General features: G+C 31.3%; 1 protein-coding gene across 1 annotated transcript; it reads right to left on the bottom strand.

The window, feature by feature from the left end:
* Positions 1-9,975: 9,975 nt before the first annotated feature.
* Positions 9,976-13,742, bottom strand: LOC114164391 (probable auxin efflux carrier component 1b). The gene is made up of 6 exons (XM_028049051.1): positions 12,284-13,742; positions 11,322-11,592; positions 11,159-11,244; positions 10,916-11,073; positions 10,720-10,796; positions 9,976-10,633 (listed from the first exon to the last, which is right to left on the bottom strand). The coding sequence occupies exons 1-6, from the start codon at positions 13,386-13,388 to the stop codon at positions 10,567-10,569; spliced, it is 1,764 nt and encodes a 587-aa protein (XP_027904852.1). The 5' UTR covers positions 13,389-13,742; the 3' UTR covers positions 9,976-10,566.
* Between the last annotated feature and the right edge of the window lie 1,617 nt (positions 13,743-15,359).

Below are 15,359 nucleotides of genomic sequence, written 5' to 3'. Positions count from 1 at the left end.
CTTATTATAGGTTGATTATATTGTAATTCTATTATAGAATATAAGGTAAATTAAAATAATTTTTTTTCTTTTAATTATTGTTAAAGTTTTAGTTTATCTACATCTTTTATTTCTGAATTAAATAAAAAGTAATAATTTTACATTCTAGTTAATAATTATACATAATGATGATAATATGAGTTGAAATGTTTTTAAATTCAACATACTTTATTTTTTATTTAATTTAGAAGCTTTCATGTAATTAAATAAGTTAATAATTTTATTGTATTGGTAATAACTTATTTAATCAAAACTTATAAATTAAATTAAAGTAAAGTCTTAATTGAATTTAAACATCCTTCACCTCATATGATTATCAAGCATGGACAATTATACTATGACTCTCATTTTTTTTATCCTTTACTCCTTACTTTGGCTTAGTATGAATCATTGATTAATGTACTATTATTTCTTTTGTAAAAAAATTAATGACTCACACTAAACCACGTCAGAAAATAAAGAATGAGAATCAAAATATAATTTTTCTTTCAAACATATAAATTAAAACACTTTGCTAATGAGCTAAGATATAAAATTATTACTTTTTATTTAATTTAAAAATAAAATACATAAATAAATTAAAACCTCTAAAGTAATCTCAATAATAATGAAAAAAAATATATTTTAAGTATAATCAACCATGTATATATTACTGGATTATGTAGTATATATCCCATTCAAAAATGTCATTCAGTTTTTTGGTCGGTTACGTAACTTTTGTAAATCATCCTATCTTTAAAAGAATATGTTTCCAAGAAAAGCTAATTTCAGTTCATATCAAACTTTTTTTTTTTCTCTTGTAAGTGTTTACATTTAGTTTGTTTGGAAAAACCTAATCTTTATATGTTCAAATTATCTCTCTAAACAGATTTTTTTATGCGTAAATATCTGAGTTAAATTAAAAATCTTAATTAATTTAAAGAGCAAAATCATACACATGTTCCTTATTGTTAGGATTATCTAACATGTTTTCTTGTGTCTTTAACTTCTGAATGTTGGCAGGCCTTCTGCTATATTTTGATCTTAATTATTTATATACTGATTTGGTTTAAGAAAAATAGTTGGACTCATTCATATTTTGAAAAATACGGAGGTATTCAATTTTAAAAATTCTGTCATATCACTAATATTTTATGTAGTAACAATTTAACTTAGGTGTTACCGGAGGAGGAACTTGGACAAAAACTTTAGGAGTATCAAATTAGATTTGTTATATATAATTTTTTTTAGTTAGAAAAAAAAGTTTTTCATTTTTTCTTTTCATTTTCCCTATTTAAAACAAACACATAAAATAGTAGAATTCAAAAATATTTGCTATTATATCATGCTATTAAATCATGATACCAAACCATGAATATCATTTTAGATACGTCATTCGTACCTCATCAATTTAATTTGGTGGGTATTGTCAAATTTGAGAACGCTTTTCCCGGATCGCGTTCTAATAAATTTTTAAATTTATTATATATAACTCTACAAACTTTAGAAATTTGTTTTTCATTATCTTGAATTCTTGGTTCTCATGAAAAATTTAGTTAACGTATATGCATTTTTTTCATCTTTATCACAAACCTTTTTCTTTAAAAAAAAGAATCAATTTTTTTACTTTTTATCACAATCTTTCTAATATCAATTTATCACATCTCACCTATTTAGAAAAAGATAAAATTTATATTCACAAATCACAATTATCACAATGCAAAACATAACAAAACTCATACCACTTTAATTAAATAAGCAACAGGGTATAAATTCAAAACTTCAAAAAAAATTTACCATAGGCAGCGAAAAACACAAAATCCCTAAATTTCATAATTAAGGGTTATAATAATTTGGAAAAAAGTATAATTACGGTTCATACCAATTTCATAAAAGAATCCCTAAAATCATAATTAGGTTTATACTAATTTCGAATAAACTTAATTTGGAGAAACATTCTAAAAAGAATTATAAATGTAACATACATAAATCATAATAAGATACTAACATTGATATCTGAGAGATCATGCGAGAAATATACTTCAATTTCAATCTATGTGTTCCCCAATGTTTGTTTCCCAATCTATCTCTTTGTATTTATTTTATTTTTCTTCACACACTTTCAAGATAATTTACACCGTGAAAAAATCCTATAGCCAAAAAAAAAATCCTAATCTCTTATATAAATCAATGTTTCTATTAAATTTTTTATTTTATCTTTTATTATAATTTCCATAATATAAATTTAATATAAATAATTTTAAAAATCCTAATATTTTATTATAATTATATATATATATATAATAAATTTCAAAACAAAAAATTGGGGGAGCCGTGGCTCCCCTCTGTCATGAAATAGGTCCGCCATTGGGTGTTACATATTTGGGAATTTCTTTGAATTATGAAAATTATGACATGGAATTTGACTCCTTTTACTTACCCAAAATTAAAGAAATCTCAGTATAAATTTAATCCTTTTAAAATGAAAAAGAATATGTTAGGAATTCAAGTGTGAGTCTAAGTCTCGTATTGGTTAAAAATGAGAAAGTAGAGCACTATATAAAGATAAAGACCCATAAACTCGTTGTCTTAAGATTTTGGGTTGAAAGTAGTATTAATGTCTTATGTAGTTGAGTTCATGTCTCATTGGTATTTGTTGTCCTCAACGAAAGCCCCTCAATAAACCTAATAAGGCTTAGGCTAACATGTAAGTGTGTCCCATTAAAAAAAACGGCGGTACAGAAAAAGCGTGAAACCCCCTTTATAAACTTAATATATATAATTAATTTTTTTAAACTTAATCACTTAAAATTAACACTAAGTAGACCTTTCTTAATCACTTTTACTTTAAATTTTTTTTCTAAAATTAAATCTCTCTACCACAAAATCAACTTTTTACATTGAATTCAAAATGCTACATTATCTCATCATTGTAGGTTATTTTCAGAGCCTATGATTTTCTTTGGGTAGAGCTTATCTCGTTATCAATTAGCTTGAATCCACTCATGAGCCATGATAAGTCACTATATCAGCTATGTTGAAGAGAGAAAGCCACAAAAAGGTATAATACCTTAAAAAACATAAAATTATAGTGTTTCCATCATTGATATGTTTGAATTACTTGATGTGAGGTATATTGATGTTCAAATAAGGAAAAAAAAACCCTAAAAAGATGTATTTTCTCATAATTAGGGCTACCTTTTCTTGTTATTTTGAATTGCATGTGGAAAGTATTAAAAGCAAAGATGGTAGGAAATAAATGAAGATAATTTTGGAGAGAGTTGAGCCACGTTTTATGTTTTTGGTATAGAAAGAGAGTGTCCACTTAGAATGAATGATTATAATGGCGTTTTAGGGTTTGATTAGGTCCATGTTCCCACTTGGCTAGTGGGCTTTTTTTCTAATCCATTCACTACACATTCATAGTGCCTCGTATTTGGGAAACACCAATGTGTCAAACACCTTCAAATACAGTGAAAAAAACTTCTCATTATAGCTCAAAACACTAGTTGGTTAAAATTTTGAAACCAGCTTTTACCTTTTTGCAGGTGTGGAATCAAATTTTTCTTATGTCACTTTCACTGTTTCATACATAATTATTTAAAGAGATTCTTTTACTGTTCAGGAATCAGTTAAGTGGATGTAATTAAGTCAAATGGTTTACCTTTCAAACTTCTTTCATATATCTTCCTCTAATATTATTTTATTTCTAGCTAAAAGTACCTGCACTTTGAACTTATACTATCATTTGTCGGGTCATATTTCTTCAACTACATTAATACTTATATCAATACTTATATGCAAGTGCACTATGAGTACAAACACTTTAATTTCATTAAAAGAATAAAAACTTTAATTTCGTTAATTTTGTTTGAAATTCGCTAATAAAAACTTTAATAATAATTCGTCTAATTTTTTAGGATTGTTTATTAAAAGAAAAACTAATCAAAACTTTAATTTCGTTAGTTTTGTTTGAACTTTTCTAATAATGTTGTCTTTAGTAATTATCATGTTTGTCTATTAAAAAGTTTTAATATTATATAGAATTAACTTTAAAAAAAAGTATACAAGTTTACAAAAATAGATTTTGAAACTTTATTTCCAAAGAAAGATGAACTTTTGAAGATTGTTTTGAAAGAAGAGACTAACAAACAAAGAGCATGTGTACAAACTTGGCATCCCAAAATCTCCATAGCCCTTTACAAAAGTTGGAAAAGAAAAAAAGTCTCAAAACATCACACCTTGTGTTCACATGTGAGAGGACAACAATTTCATAAAGTTGAATCAACACCATGTTTATATAAAACCAGTCATAATACAATCACATAAAAGAATTTGAAATCAAGTTATAGTAATAAAAATACAGTAATTCAAATAAAAGACATTATAATATAAACTCAAAACATCATGGAAATAAAGTGGAGTTTTTAGATAGTTATTTTGGTGGAAAGTTGAATTAATTGAAAATGTGGGCATGGTGGTGCAGGTCTAATTAATTTTGTGCCACATAAAATCCTGAGTAGTGATAGACTTAGGTACATTGGTCGGTCAAATCCACGAGATTCGACGGTGTGTTTCTTTGGCTTTTTCCACTTGTTGCAGAAACCAATTTTTCTTCCTTTATAAACTGTTCGTACCATCATCAAATTAAAGCCACAAAAACCTAAAATTTTTTCCTTCTCACCAATCAATATCAGTGCATTTCATTATTATTGAATTCACAAATCATAACCCATCTCTCTTTTCTGAACTTCATATCTACTCCACTTAAGCTCTAAACCAATTATTTTCACTTTGATGGAAAACATTAACACTAGTGCTTCCCTCATTATCGTTTACTTTCATTCTTCATTATTTTAATACCCAAACATATGCACCTTCTTTACACTATAATGTGTATATATACTTTATTTATCAGAGATTTCATATTATATATCTTTGACATTCTAAAACAACATTTTAAAACATTAACGAATGATGTTCATATTTGATGAGAAATGTTCCATTTCATGATGGTGTATACAATATACAATGGCTTCCAGCTTTGACTTTACAGCTCCATCTAAGAATTTTGCAGTGGGTATGAGGGCATTATTCATTGGCTGGTTGTGCTTCATCCAACATGCCAATCAATAAGTTCCACCTATTATTGAACAAAGGAACTTCATTACAAACAAAACATGATGAAGAGAAGAGAAAAAAAAAAGGGAAAAGTAGCAGTGCATAGGCCTGAGTAAGTACTGATTTAAGTGGCACACGCATGTGCTGCACATTCTTTGAAACATGACTAAAATATGAGGGGAATGAAACTGGTTTCATCATTATATTCACAAGCTTACAATAGTTTATAGAGCTTTTCTGACTTGAGCAAATGAAAAGAGAGGGCGAAAAAGTTTGTGGCCCTTTTATATACCTGCACGACAGACAATACCTGCTTTGATTGAGATTGGTGTCATACACACAGAAAAGCACTTTTTAGTTCATCACTTTCAGCTATCATTGACTAAATTTGCGGGCGTGGAGTGGAATTACACTATTCAATAATATTGCATTTCTCATTCACATTTCTGTGTCATCATCCTTCTTCTTTCGTGAACTATCTCAGCTTTGCTTTAACACGAAATGCGGCCTTTCAGAATGCCTGAAATCATTCAACATCATGAAAGTGCCTTTAGTGTCATGTAGCTATTATTATTACTCAACAACAAACCTCGGGCAGTTGCAGAAAACCATAAACAAATTTGGGAGGTAGCTTCATCAAATTAATATTAAACACCACTTCTATTGTATTGTGCAGAAAAAGTTTATCACATATTCAAACACTTTTTAGCACCCTTTTGAAATACTAAATGGGGTGTCAAACGGATAAGATGTTCAATGTTAACATATTCAAACCATGCTTCAGCCATATGCTGCTGCTAAAATGTAAAACATAAACGATTCACAGTTCATTTGAGGTGTTTTAGGTGATCATTTGGCGTGATTTCGTCATAAGTCTTACGTCGACCAGAAATAAGACTAAATTCCATATATAACCAGAAGTAAGAGTAAATTATATGTATAAGTGGATGCAAATCTCATCTTACAAGTCAATTTTGTAAGATTAAGTTGGACTTAAAATTAACTTCTCAATATGATATGAGACATGATTAGAGTTATCATAGCAAAATTTATTATTTGTTAGATTTATTGTTCCACCTGCCATGAGATCATTATCAAACCACCTATTCATAGTTGGTCTCACGCAGAACACTTCAGTGTGAACGAGTGTGTTAAAAATTTCACATCGACTAAAAATAAAGTTATTTCAATATAAAAATGGATGCAAAACTTATTTTACAACTTAGTTTTGTAAGATTAAATTAGACTTAAATTTCTTAACAATTTATGTTTATTTAATTTGTCTTTTGTTTTTCATGTCTTTTTTGCAGATACAACTGATTTTTGGTTTATAGACTTTGTCTCTGTATCAATTGTATTGAACAATTTCTGCTCAGTTTGAAGATTTGAGTTATAAATGAAATTATGTTTATAAGAAAAATCACAATTCACTGTACAGCTCAATTTCAACTGGTTATCTTAACTCGGGTGATACTAAACTGAACATGAGGAAACTTTATGGTTCTTAACAACTCAAGTTTGAATAGGATGAGTCAAACCAAAACTTTATGGCTCTTAAATAATTCAACATAAGTCAGGTTTGAACATCATCAACGACTATATATTTATGTGTGTTTCTTTTAATCTTACTTTTTCTAACACTATTGTAAGCATCAATGATGGCTTTAAATTGTGATTACAGTTTTATTGTAATCTTTTCACATCATGGGAAACTGCCATTTTCCAAAACCATGATATTAATTAGTAATTTGTGCCACATCATTTTGTTTAATGAATGATTATGGAAAGCAACATCATGGAATAATAAACATATGTAAGTCATATTAATCTTAAAAGAGTGGTTGTGTGGATATAATAGATAGAAAGTGGATTAAGAATTTGAAACCTAAGATCAATCTTCATTAAAACTTAAAAAGTAAACAAACTTTTTCGTAAATTCTTTTAATAAAATAAAATAATATGAGTTTTTTATTAATCTAAAATCAATTTATATACAAGTTATAAAAATAAAAATAATGAAAAACTATATCAGAAAGACTTTATCTTTCTTTTTCTCATATTTTTGCTATGTGAAATGCATATCGAAAAGGAAAAGGGGAAACAAAGGAATAAGAATATATATCTAACTGAAAAAATTGTACATATGAAAATTAAACTTAATTTTATTTGAGATATAAATGTGTATAATATAGAAAGTGGTCCATGATGGACCACCAACGGCCCATTAACCAATCCCTTAAACGTCACTAACTTCCAAAATAAATGTTAACCTCAAAATCAAGAAAAAAGTGTTAAGAGCATAAATCTTTAACTCAACAAAAACACACAAAAGTCATTAACAAACATGCTCTAACTTCTTAATCTTTATTGACTTAAGAAATAAGGTTTGTGTAAGTGACTCTACCACTAATAATATATTTATTGATAAGAGACAGACAAAAAATTTTAAAATAATTTCAAGTTAAGATTGACTAAATTAAGTTAATATTCAAACTTAATTCATCCGAACAAAAAAAATGTTCAATTTGCTATAGTGTATTGGGATTCATTTAGTATTGTGATGGCTTAGCACATTCATCTTTTACTAAAAAAAGTGTACCTGAGATTTAAATTAAAATGTTAAATTAGGCTAAAATTAGAGAGATACAAAATCCTTAAATGTTCAATACAAGAAAAGTCATGTAATTATACTAAAAAGCCATTAACTCTTAAAAATACTTTAAGAATGATAACTCATATTTTATAATATAATAATAAATATATGGGTTAAATATGTTTTTGGTCATTCAAGTTTCAGCGAAAATTGGAATTAGTCCCTCATCAAAACTTTTGACCAATTTAGTCATTCATCTTTCAAAATGCGTGAATTGAGTCCTTTTAACCAAATTTTGTTAAGTTTATTTGACGTTTCAAACCATTTCATGATAGTATTTAAATTATTTACACTGTTTGACACATTTTTGCTTCAATGTTAACTTAGATACTATCATGAAATGTGTTTGAAACGTCAGATAAACTTAACAAAATTTGGTTCAAAGGACTAAATTCACGCATTTTGAAAGATGAAAGACTAAATTGGTATAAAGTTTTGATGATGAACTAATTCCAAAATTCACTGAAACTTGAGGGACCAAAAACATATTTAACCCTAAATATATCAACCAAAATTTGTAGAAACTATGTGCCTAATTAAGTAGCTTAAGTTTCACAATTTAGTTGGAAGAATAACTTAAGTTGCAAATTTCCACTGATGATAATCGAAGAGGAAATTTAATGGAGAATGTTTGCTTTTCGTATTTTGTTTATTATATCAAGGAATATTTTTTTAGAAAATAATTTTTTTGAGAATTGAATTATAACTATAATGTGTATATAATATATAGGAAGCCTCAAAAATATACTTGTGAAAAATTGAATTATAATTATAATTATGAATAAATATGTTTTTGGTTCCTTAACTTTGAGTGAAAATTGAAATTAGTTCATCTTCAAAATTTAAACTTTGCCTCAATTTAGTCTCTCAACTTTAGAATTGCGTGAATTTAATCCTTTAAACCAAATTTTGTTAAGTTTATTTGACGTTTCAAACACGTTTTATGACATTTCTTAGCTAATGTTGAAGTGAAATGTGTCAAAATATATAATCAACTCAAATGTTATCATGAAATGAGTTTAAAATGTTAAATAAACTTAACAAAATCTGGTTAAAAAGATAAAATTTTTCACACAATTATGAAGTTAGAAACTAAATTGGACCGAAGTTTCAAAAAAATACAAATTTTAATTTTACAATAAAAATTAAAAATTAAGGAATAAAAACATGTTTAATCCTTGTAATTATAATTTCTACTGCCAGACTGTGCTTTAAGGTCTTCCATTTTTTTTTAAATTGTAATTACTCCCTGAACTTTGAATTATTTTGAATTGAATTCTTGGAAAAATTTATATCACTTTTATCTCTCTGGACGCATTTTAGAATTTGGTGGCTAGTTTAGTTATTCAGTAAACTTTTCTATAATTCAGATTATAAAATTTACTTTTAGAAGATAAGGCTGAGGATAGAAGATCAAATAATTAAGTTACATACACTAAATTAAAAAACCATTGTTTTTTCAAAAAACTTTAATATTATTTTGTTTTGAACCCAAGTTTTTGTATTTCACAGAAGTTACGGAGAAATTCCATCACAGTCCCGATTAAAATAATTTCCGAATGAAGGGACTTTATTTAATAGGCATTAAATGAAGCGTAGGAAATTATGTGCAATTCAGTGTAGCATCATTAATAATCATATCTCGGTTTATCCATATAGCAGTAGTAAAAAAATTTAAAAGACCACCTAAAATGGTAAAACCCGTAACAAGAGGAATTGGCTATATTACATTAATCATTGGACACACACCCATGGACCCTTTTGGAAATAATTCCAGTCTCTCAGAAAAAGGCAAGATCAACCATTACCATTATGATAATCCTCAACACAAAGTGCTTTTACAAGATTTTAGAAATGTTCATCCCTTTGAATAAATAATAAAACAAATTTTCAGAGTGGATATAAAGATAGATTTTGAAAGGTATGATAAATATGATTGAATCAAAAGAGTAATTGTGAAGGCATGGATTATTGGAAGTGAAGAAGAGCCAATGAGAGGTTGCAGTAGCATGTGACATGCTATGCAGACCAATCTTTATAGCAAGCTGTGATTAGCGGCTAGGCTATGTTGTAGTGGTAGTAGTAGTTGCCAAGAGCAGGGACAATAATAATAGCAACCTTAGCCATAGCCCTGCACTAGCTTCAATTTCCAACAATACACAATTAAATTAAACTCGCGTATGTGGATGACAACTTGTGCTTTGCCATTCAAAAACAGCACCGAAGAGACAAGGCAGCAAAAGTTGCTGTTTGGTTTGGCACTTTTTTTGCCCTAGAAAAAAAAACACCACTTGTGTTGTTTGTTGGTTGATATGATATATTCTTAAGTTATACACTTGCGAGCATAGGATGGAGATTGAGATTCCCGATCGGCCTCATGCTCCTTTTGGCCTAGAAAAAAAAAGTACTTGTGAAAAGAAAGAGAAAGGTGTCGACAACTACCAACAAGCTTCACTTTCTCTTTTTCATTCATCCAACCAAAATATAAGAGAGTGGGGTTCACAGTAAAAAGGCTAAAACCGCCAAAACAAAAGTTTTTTTCCTACTACCCACCACCTAGCTATAGCCCTAAAATATATAATATCACCTTCTCTTCCGACTCTCACCACCACCACCCCACCACCATTCTTTCTTTCTTTCTGTCTCTGCAGATTACAACGTCACTCCCCCCCTCTCACTAACTTCTACATTGTTAGAGGATGCCAAAAAAATTAACCTATAAATATAACAAAAGGGTAGCTCTGTAATCCACTGCAATTAGTCTTTTCCTTGCTTCAAAGCCCAAGCAAAATGTAGTAAACTAGCGTAATAGGAAGAGCGATTAGCATCCCAAATATAACCCTGCAAAATATTAAATAACCAAATACAAAAGTTATAACAGGAACATCGTATCCAATCATCTACAATAACAATTCACGAATACAAACCCGGTGCTAAGGATGTCTGGGTGAACGTTGTATTCCTTGGCAAACACAAAAGGGACAATCCCTTGAGGCAGAGCAGCCTACAAATACATGCAATACAACACTCAATACACTGAACAAACCACGAAATGGAGAGCAGATATTACATTAAGGAAAAAAAATGTTAAGAAACACGACACGACACGACACCCTCTTTTACCTGTACAATAGCTATGTGCAACAGAACTCCCCTGAGCCCCACCACTATTGAAGCGACAGCCATGACAGCAGGTCCAGTGAGGAAACGAACTGCCATGGCAAAGGAAGCAACCGAGTTTCCACATGCAATGATTTTTGGTTGCAATGCCATGAATAACCCTACAAAACCCACCAAGGACTTCAAATCACCAAGGACTTCAAAACTACACAACAATGCCAGATTTATATTTCTCAGAAAACATACCAAGGCTAAACATTGCCATGCCAAGGCCAGCATCAGATAAAATTGATATGGATCGAGCAACGATAGCAGGCATAACCACATTCCACCTGCACACAACACAGCACGGCATTAGCACCTTATGTATAAAACCATTAAACTGTGTATGAACATGGAATAATCGTACTTGAATGAGATCAAAGACCAAGTGAGACCAAAGAGGCTTGAATATGTGTTGGGGTTTCTGATCAGCTTTCTCCAAACCATAATCAGAATGAGTCTTGTCATAACACTCGTGGGTGGCATGGACGTAGCTTTGGATTCGCCTTGTGCTTTAGGGTGAAGCTCGGCTGTAGAACTTGAGCCAAGCTTTGAAAGTACTGGCCCTTCCTTGTCCACTCCATTAGCGACGGTTCTGTTCCCAAAGCTAAACTCGTCGTGACCAAAATCGTCGTAATCTGACCACCAACGTGGAAAACAAAACACCCCCAATCAAAACATGGGAAAATGACAAGCCCCAAACAAAATATTACCATTATTGGATCCAGAAAAGACCAAATAGCAGATACACTCGAGGATTAACAGACCAAAAAACCTATTGTATTGTATACGAGAAAAGACAACACAGGGAAAGTCCAAGTCAGTCCAACAAATCCCACTCCAACTTTAACACCAAACCAGAAGAGACAAAAACAACGGATGCACACTTGCAACAAAACTATGCTAGTCACATTTCAACAAGATTACAGGCCTGTTTGCTACGGTCAAAAGAAAACAAATTGCCCGTTTGATTCCACGTGCTTTTTTCGTTTACTAAAGGTCATACTTACACGACAAAGCTTTCACATTTTCAAACCAGATTTCTTGTTTTTTCATAAATTTACAAAGATTAGGAGAAAAATTAAAGAAAGATATATACTTTTTATAATCGAAGAAATCAGATTTTCTTTCTTTTTTTCTCTTCTTCCCTTTTCTGTCCTTCCAACCAAATAGGTCACATAATGGTCCTACCAACTCGAGCAACGTTATTGCAAGATGCATGACGGAAAAACACATTAAACAAGTCCACACAGTTTGAACAGGCACCAAGCATAGAAACAAAAACAGGTTTTGAAAACAAAAGTCAAAAGGGGATGGAAAAAAGCAAACCTTTCTGGTGAGCCACCCCACCAACAGGAAGTTGGTCATTTCCATAATCCCCACCTCTGAACACATGGATCCCACCTTCCGACACCGGAGAAGCACTCGAACTCCACACAAACATGTGAAGATCCTTCCCTCCACCTTCTCCACCACCACCACCACCACCCTTCTTCTTCCCCACCGGAGAAAAAATCCCCGCATTGTGAGGTGCAGGGTATGCTCCCGCACCCCCATTAACCCTCACACCACTCTCCTCATCAAACGGCACCCCCCCAAAACTACTCTGCCTCGGACTCACGTTCCTCCCATTATTCACCATCGAGTAGAAATCCGTGTGGTTGAAACTGGACCCTCTCGGCGTTGGATTCCTCGAAGACTGAAGCGAGTAAATCTCTGCATTGGTTAAATTGGAAGGCCTCGGAGTCAACGAAACCGAGTTAGGACCATGCGAGCGCCGCGAGAAGATCTCAGAGCGCGAACTGGCAGACTTCCTGACAGTTACATGAAGCTTGCCATCGTCACCAACCTCGGCTTCAGTCTGAAGCGGTTCCTTCCCGTCCAACGATAAGATATCAGAGTCAACCTTGAAGGAGATAATGGAACCGGCAGTGTCGGGAAACTGCTCCACTATGAGAAGCTTGGCACCCCTATACTCAAACAAAAAGAGCATGAGAGTGTACCAGATGATACACTGAAGCACCACTATCTGCACCATGAGGGTCCCCGAGGCGTCCCCGTACATGCCCTTGAGCAATGGGATCCCCATGACGAGCGTGTTAGGGAGCGTGGAGAGGGAGAAGAGCGTGATGGACCATTCAAGAGAGCCCCTTGAGCTGGTCCTGGACCAGACGAAGAGCACGGCGAGGACTATGGCTTTCTGAAGCGAATCCGCAGCTATGAACTTGTAGTTCATGGCGTAGGGATTGTTGGTGGAGATGAAGTGGAAGGAGAGTAAGGGCACCGCGAAGAGCGCGACGAAGCGGTTGATGCCGGAGCATTGGTCCGGCGTGAAGATCTTCCACCACTTGACGGAACCGTAGGCGAGGATCATGGCGACGTAGAGCGGCACCACCGCGGTGAGAACGTGGTAGAGGTCCAACAAGGTTATCATTGTTCGGAAATAATAAGGTTTGAGTTTGAGGAGGTTGGAGATGTTAGGAGTTAGAATTTAGAAGGAAGAAGAAGAAGAAGAGAAAGAGAGTGGGTTTAGTTTAGTAGTTTATGGCATTATGATGGGAGACAAAGGAGTAAAAGCTGGGGGCTTTTGCGAAGCTTTTATAAGTCTTTTCTGTTGCTGCAAAGACACAAAAAACCTTCTCCTGCTTTTACTACTTACTGCTACAACTTTCTATTTCTATTTTCTCCATTACTTAAGATTTTGGTTAATTATGAATGCAGTGAAAAAAAATGTGAAATGAATTAGCTTTATTATATTTTTGGGGATGAAATGAAAAGGGGTTTGAATGAGAGGGAAAGGAGGAAGAGGGCATCGCAGAAAAAGGAGGAGTTGTAAAAAGATTCTCTTAGCTTTTTGCAGTTTATATGCTGTCTTCTTATGGCACATGAGATGCAAATTTGCAAAACCAACCAGCCAGGGCTAGAAAAAAAAGAAAATTCTTCTGTCCTTTCATCGATTCATTTCCCCTTTTTTTCTGTCGGGAACCCCAAACTTAAAAGCTTCGCTGCCAAATCGGAATCCACTTTCCACCCTTTTCAAAATATATACTATCATTAATTTCTAATCTCTTATAAATCTATACAACTTTACTTTTTATTCTTCTCTGAAACAAATCGATATTAAACATAAATCATTTTTACTTTTGTCAAGATTATGTAATATTTCAAAACTTAAATTCATCCAAATTTATTTGTCTCCATTTTAGAGGACCTTTGACCTGAATTAAATTTATGTTTTGCATTCTTATTAACAAGTTCTTTTGATTTCCACCTATAATTTTGAAGAGGGAAATTCGCATTTATCACTTTTGCATGGTGGTCAAAATTTAGGTGTTGCTTTTAGACTTAAACTCGTGTGCACCAACCAATCAAAGCAAATAAAGTGTGACTTTAACATGCTCCATCACAAGATTTTGCAATTCTAATAAGATCAAACAAATATTTTCTTCTCTTGGAATAATTATTGTGTCACAAAAAGAAAAACTCTAAATAAATATTATTTTAGTTTTTTAGTATAAAATTAATTATTTTTTCGATATCCCAATTGCAGTAATGACACACGGCGCACACTAAAAATAAATAAATAAACGATAATAAAATTATTTTTTTATTCATTTATTATCAGTTTTTCTGTCTGTATAAAATGTCATGAGTCAGAAATTATTATAGAATGGAAGAACATTAAATGAAAATAAAAGAAACCCTGAAAAGAAAGGAAGATAGATGAAATAAAGTCAAACATGTATTTTAGTAAAAAGCATACGTTTTATTTGAAGAGAAAATAATATGAAAATGAAGAAAAGTGTTATTTTAAAAAATAACATATATAAATCAATTAAAAGCAAGCAATTAATTAGTTTGACGTCGAAGAGGCTCTTATTGTAATTTTGGGTAACGTAAAGGAGTTATTATTTATAGGTTTAAATATGTTTTTTTTTCTTCAAGTATTAATGAATTTTGGAATTAGTCCATTTTTAAAACTTTATATCAATTTAGTCTTTCATCTTTAGAAATATGTGAATTTAGTCTGTTTTACCAAATTTTGTTAGATTTATTTGATATTTTAAACGTATTTTATGATAATATTATTGAAGCAGAAATATGTCAAACGGTGTAAACAGTGTAAATACTATCATGAAATGCACTTGAAACGTCAAATCAACTTAACCAAATTTGGTTAAAATGACTAAATTCACACATTTTAAAAAAATGAATGACTAAATTGGTCAAAAACTTTGAAGAGAGACTAATTTCAAATCTCACTGAAACGTAAGTAATCAAAAACATATTTAACCATTATTTATATGGTAGAATAGAAAGGATTACTAGTCTTAAAAGTTAGTCATTTCAGTTTTCATACATATGAACACGAGTTTTTGTTGCTTAACTTAAATACATATTATCT

The sequence above is a fragment of the Vigna unguiculata genome, chromosome 1, assembly GCF_004118075.2.
Source record: "Vigna unguiculata cultivar IT97K-499-35 chromosome 1, ASM411807v1, whole genome shotgun sequence".
Lineage (NCBI taxonomy): Eukaryota > Viridiplantae > Streptophyta > Magnoliopsida > Fabales > Fabaceae > Vigna > Vigna unguiculata.
This window is presented reverse-complemented; position numbering and strand designations above follow the sequence as displayed.

Bases quoted from the DNA above. Each gene is read 5' to 3' on its own strand.
- LOC114164391 (XM_028049051.1), bottom strand. From the start codon at position 13,388: ATGATAACCTTGTTGGACCTCTACCACGTTCTCACCGCGGTGGTGCCG. The intron at 11,245-11,321 runs GTACGATTATTC...TGTTGTGTGCAG, and splicing joins TGGTCTTTGATCTCATTCAA to GTGGAATGTGGTTATGCCTG. The intron at 10,634-10,719 runs GTTTGTATTCGT...AATATTTTGCAG, and splicing joins CCAGACATCCTTAGCACCGG to GGTTATATTTGGGATGCTAA.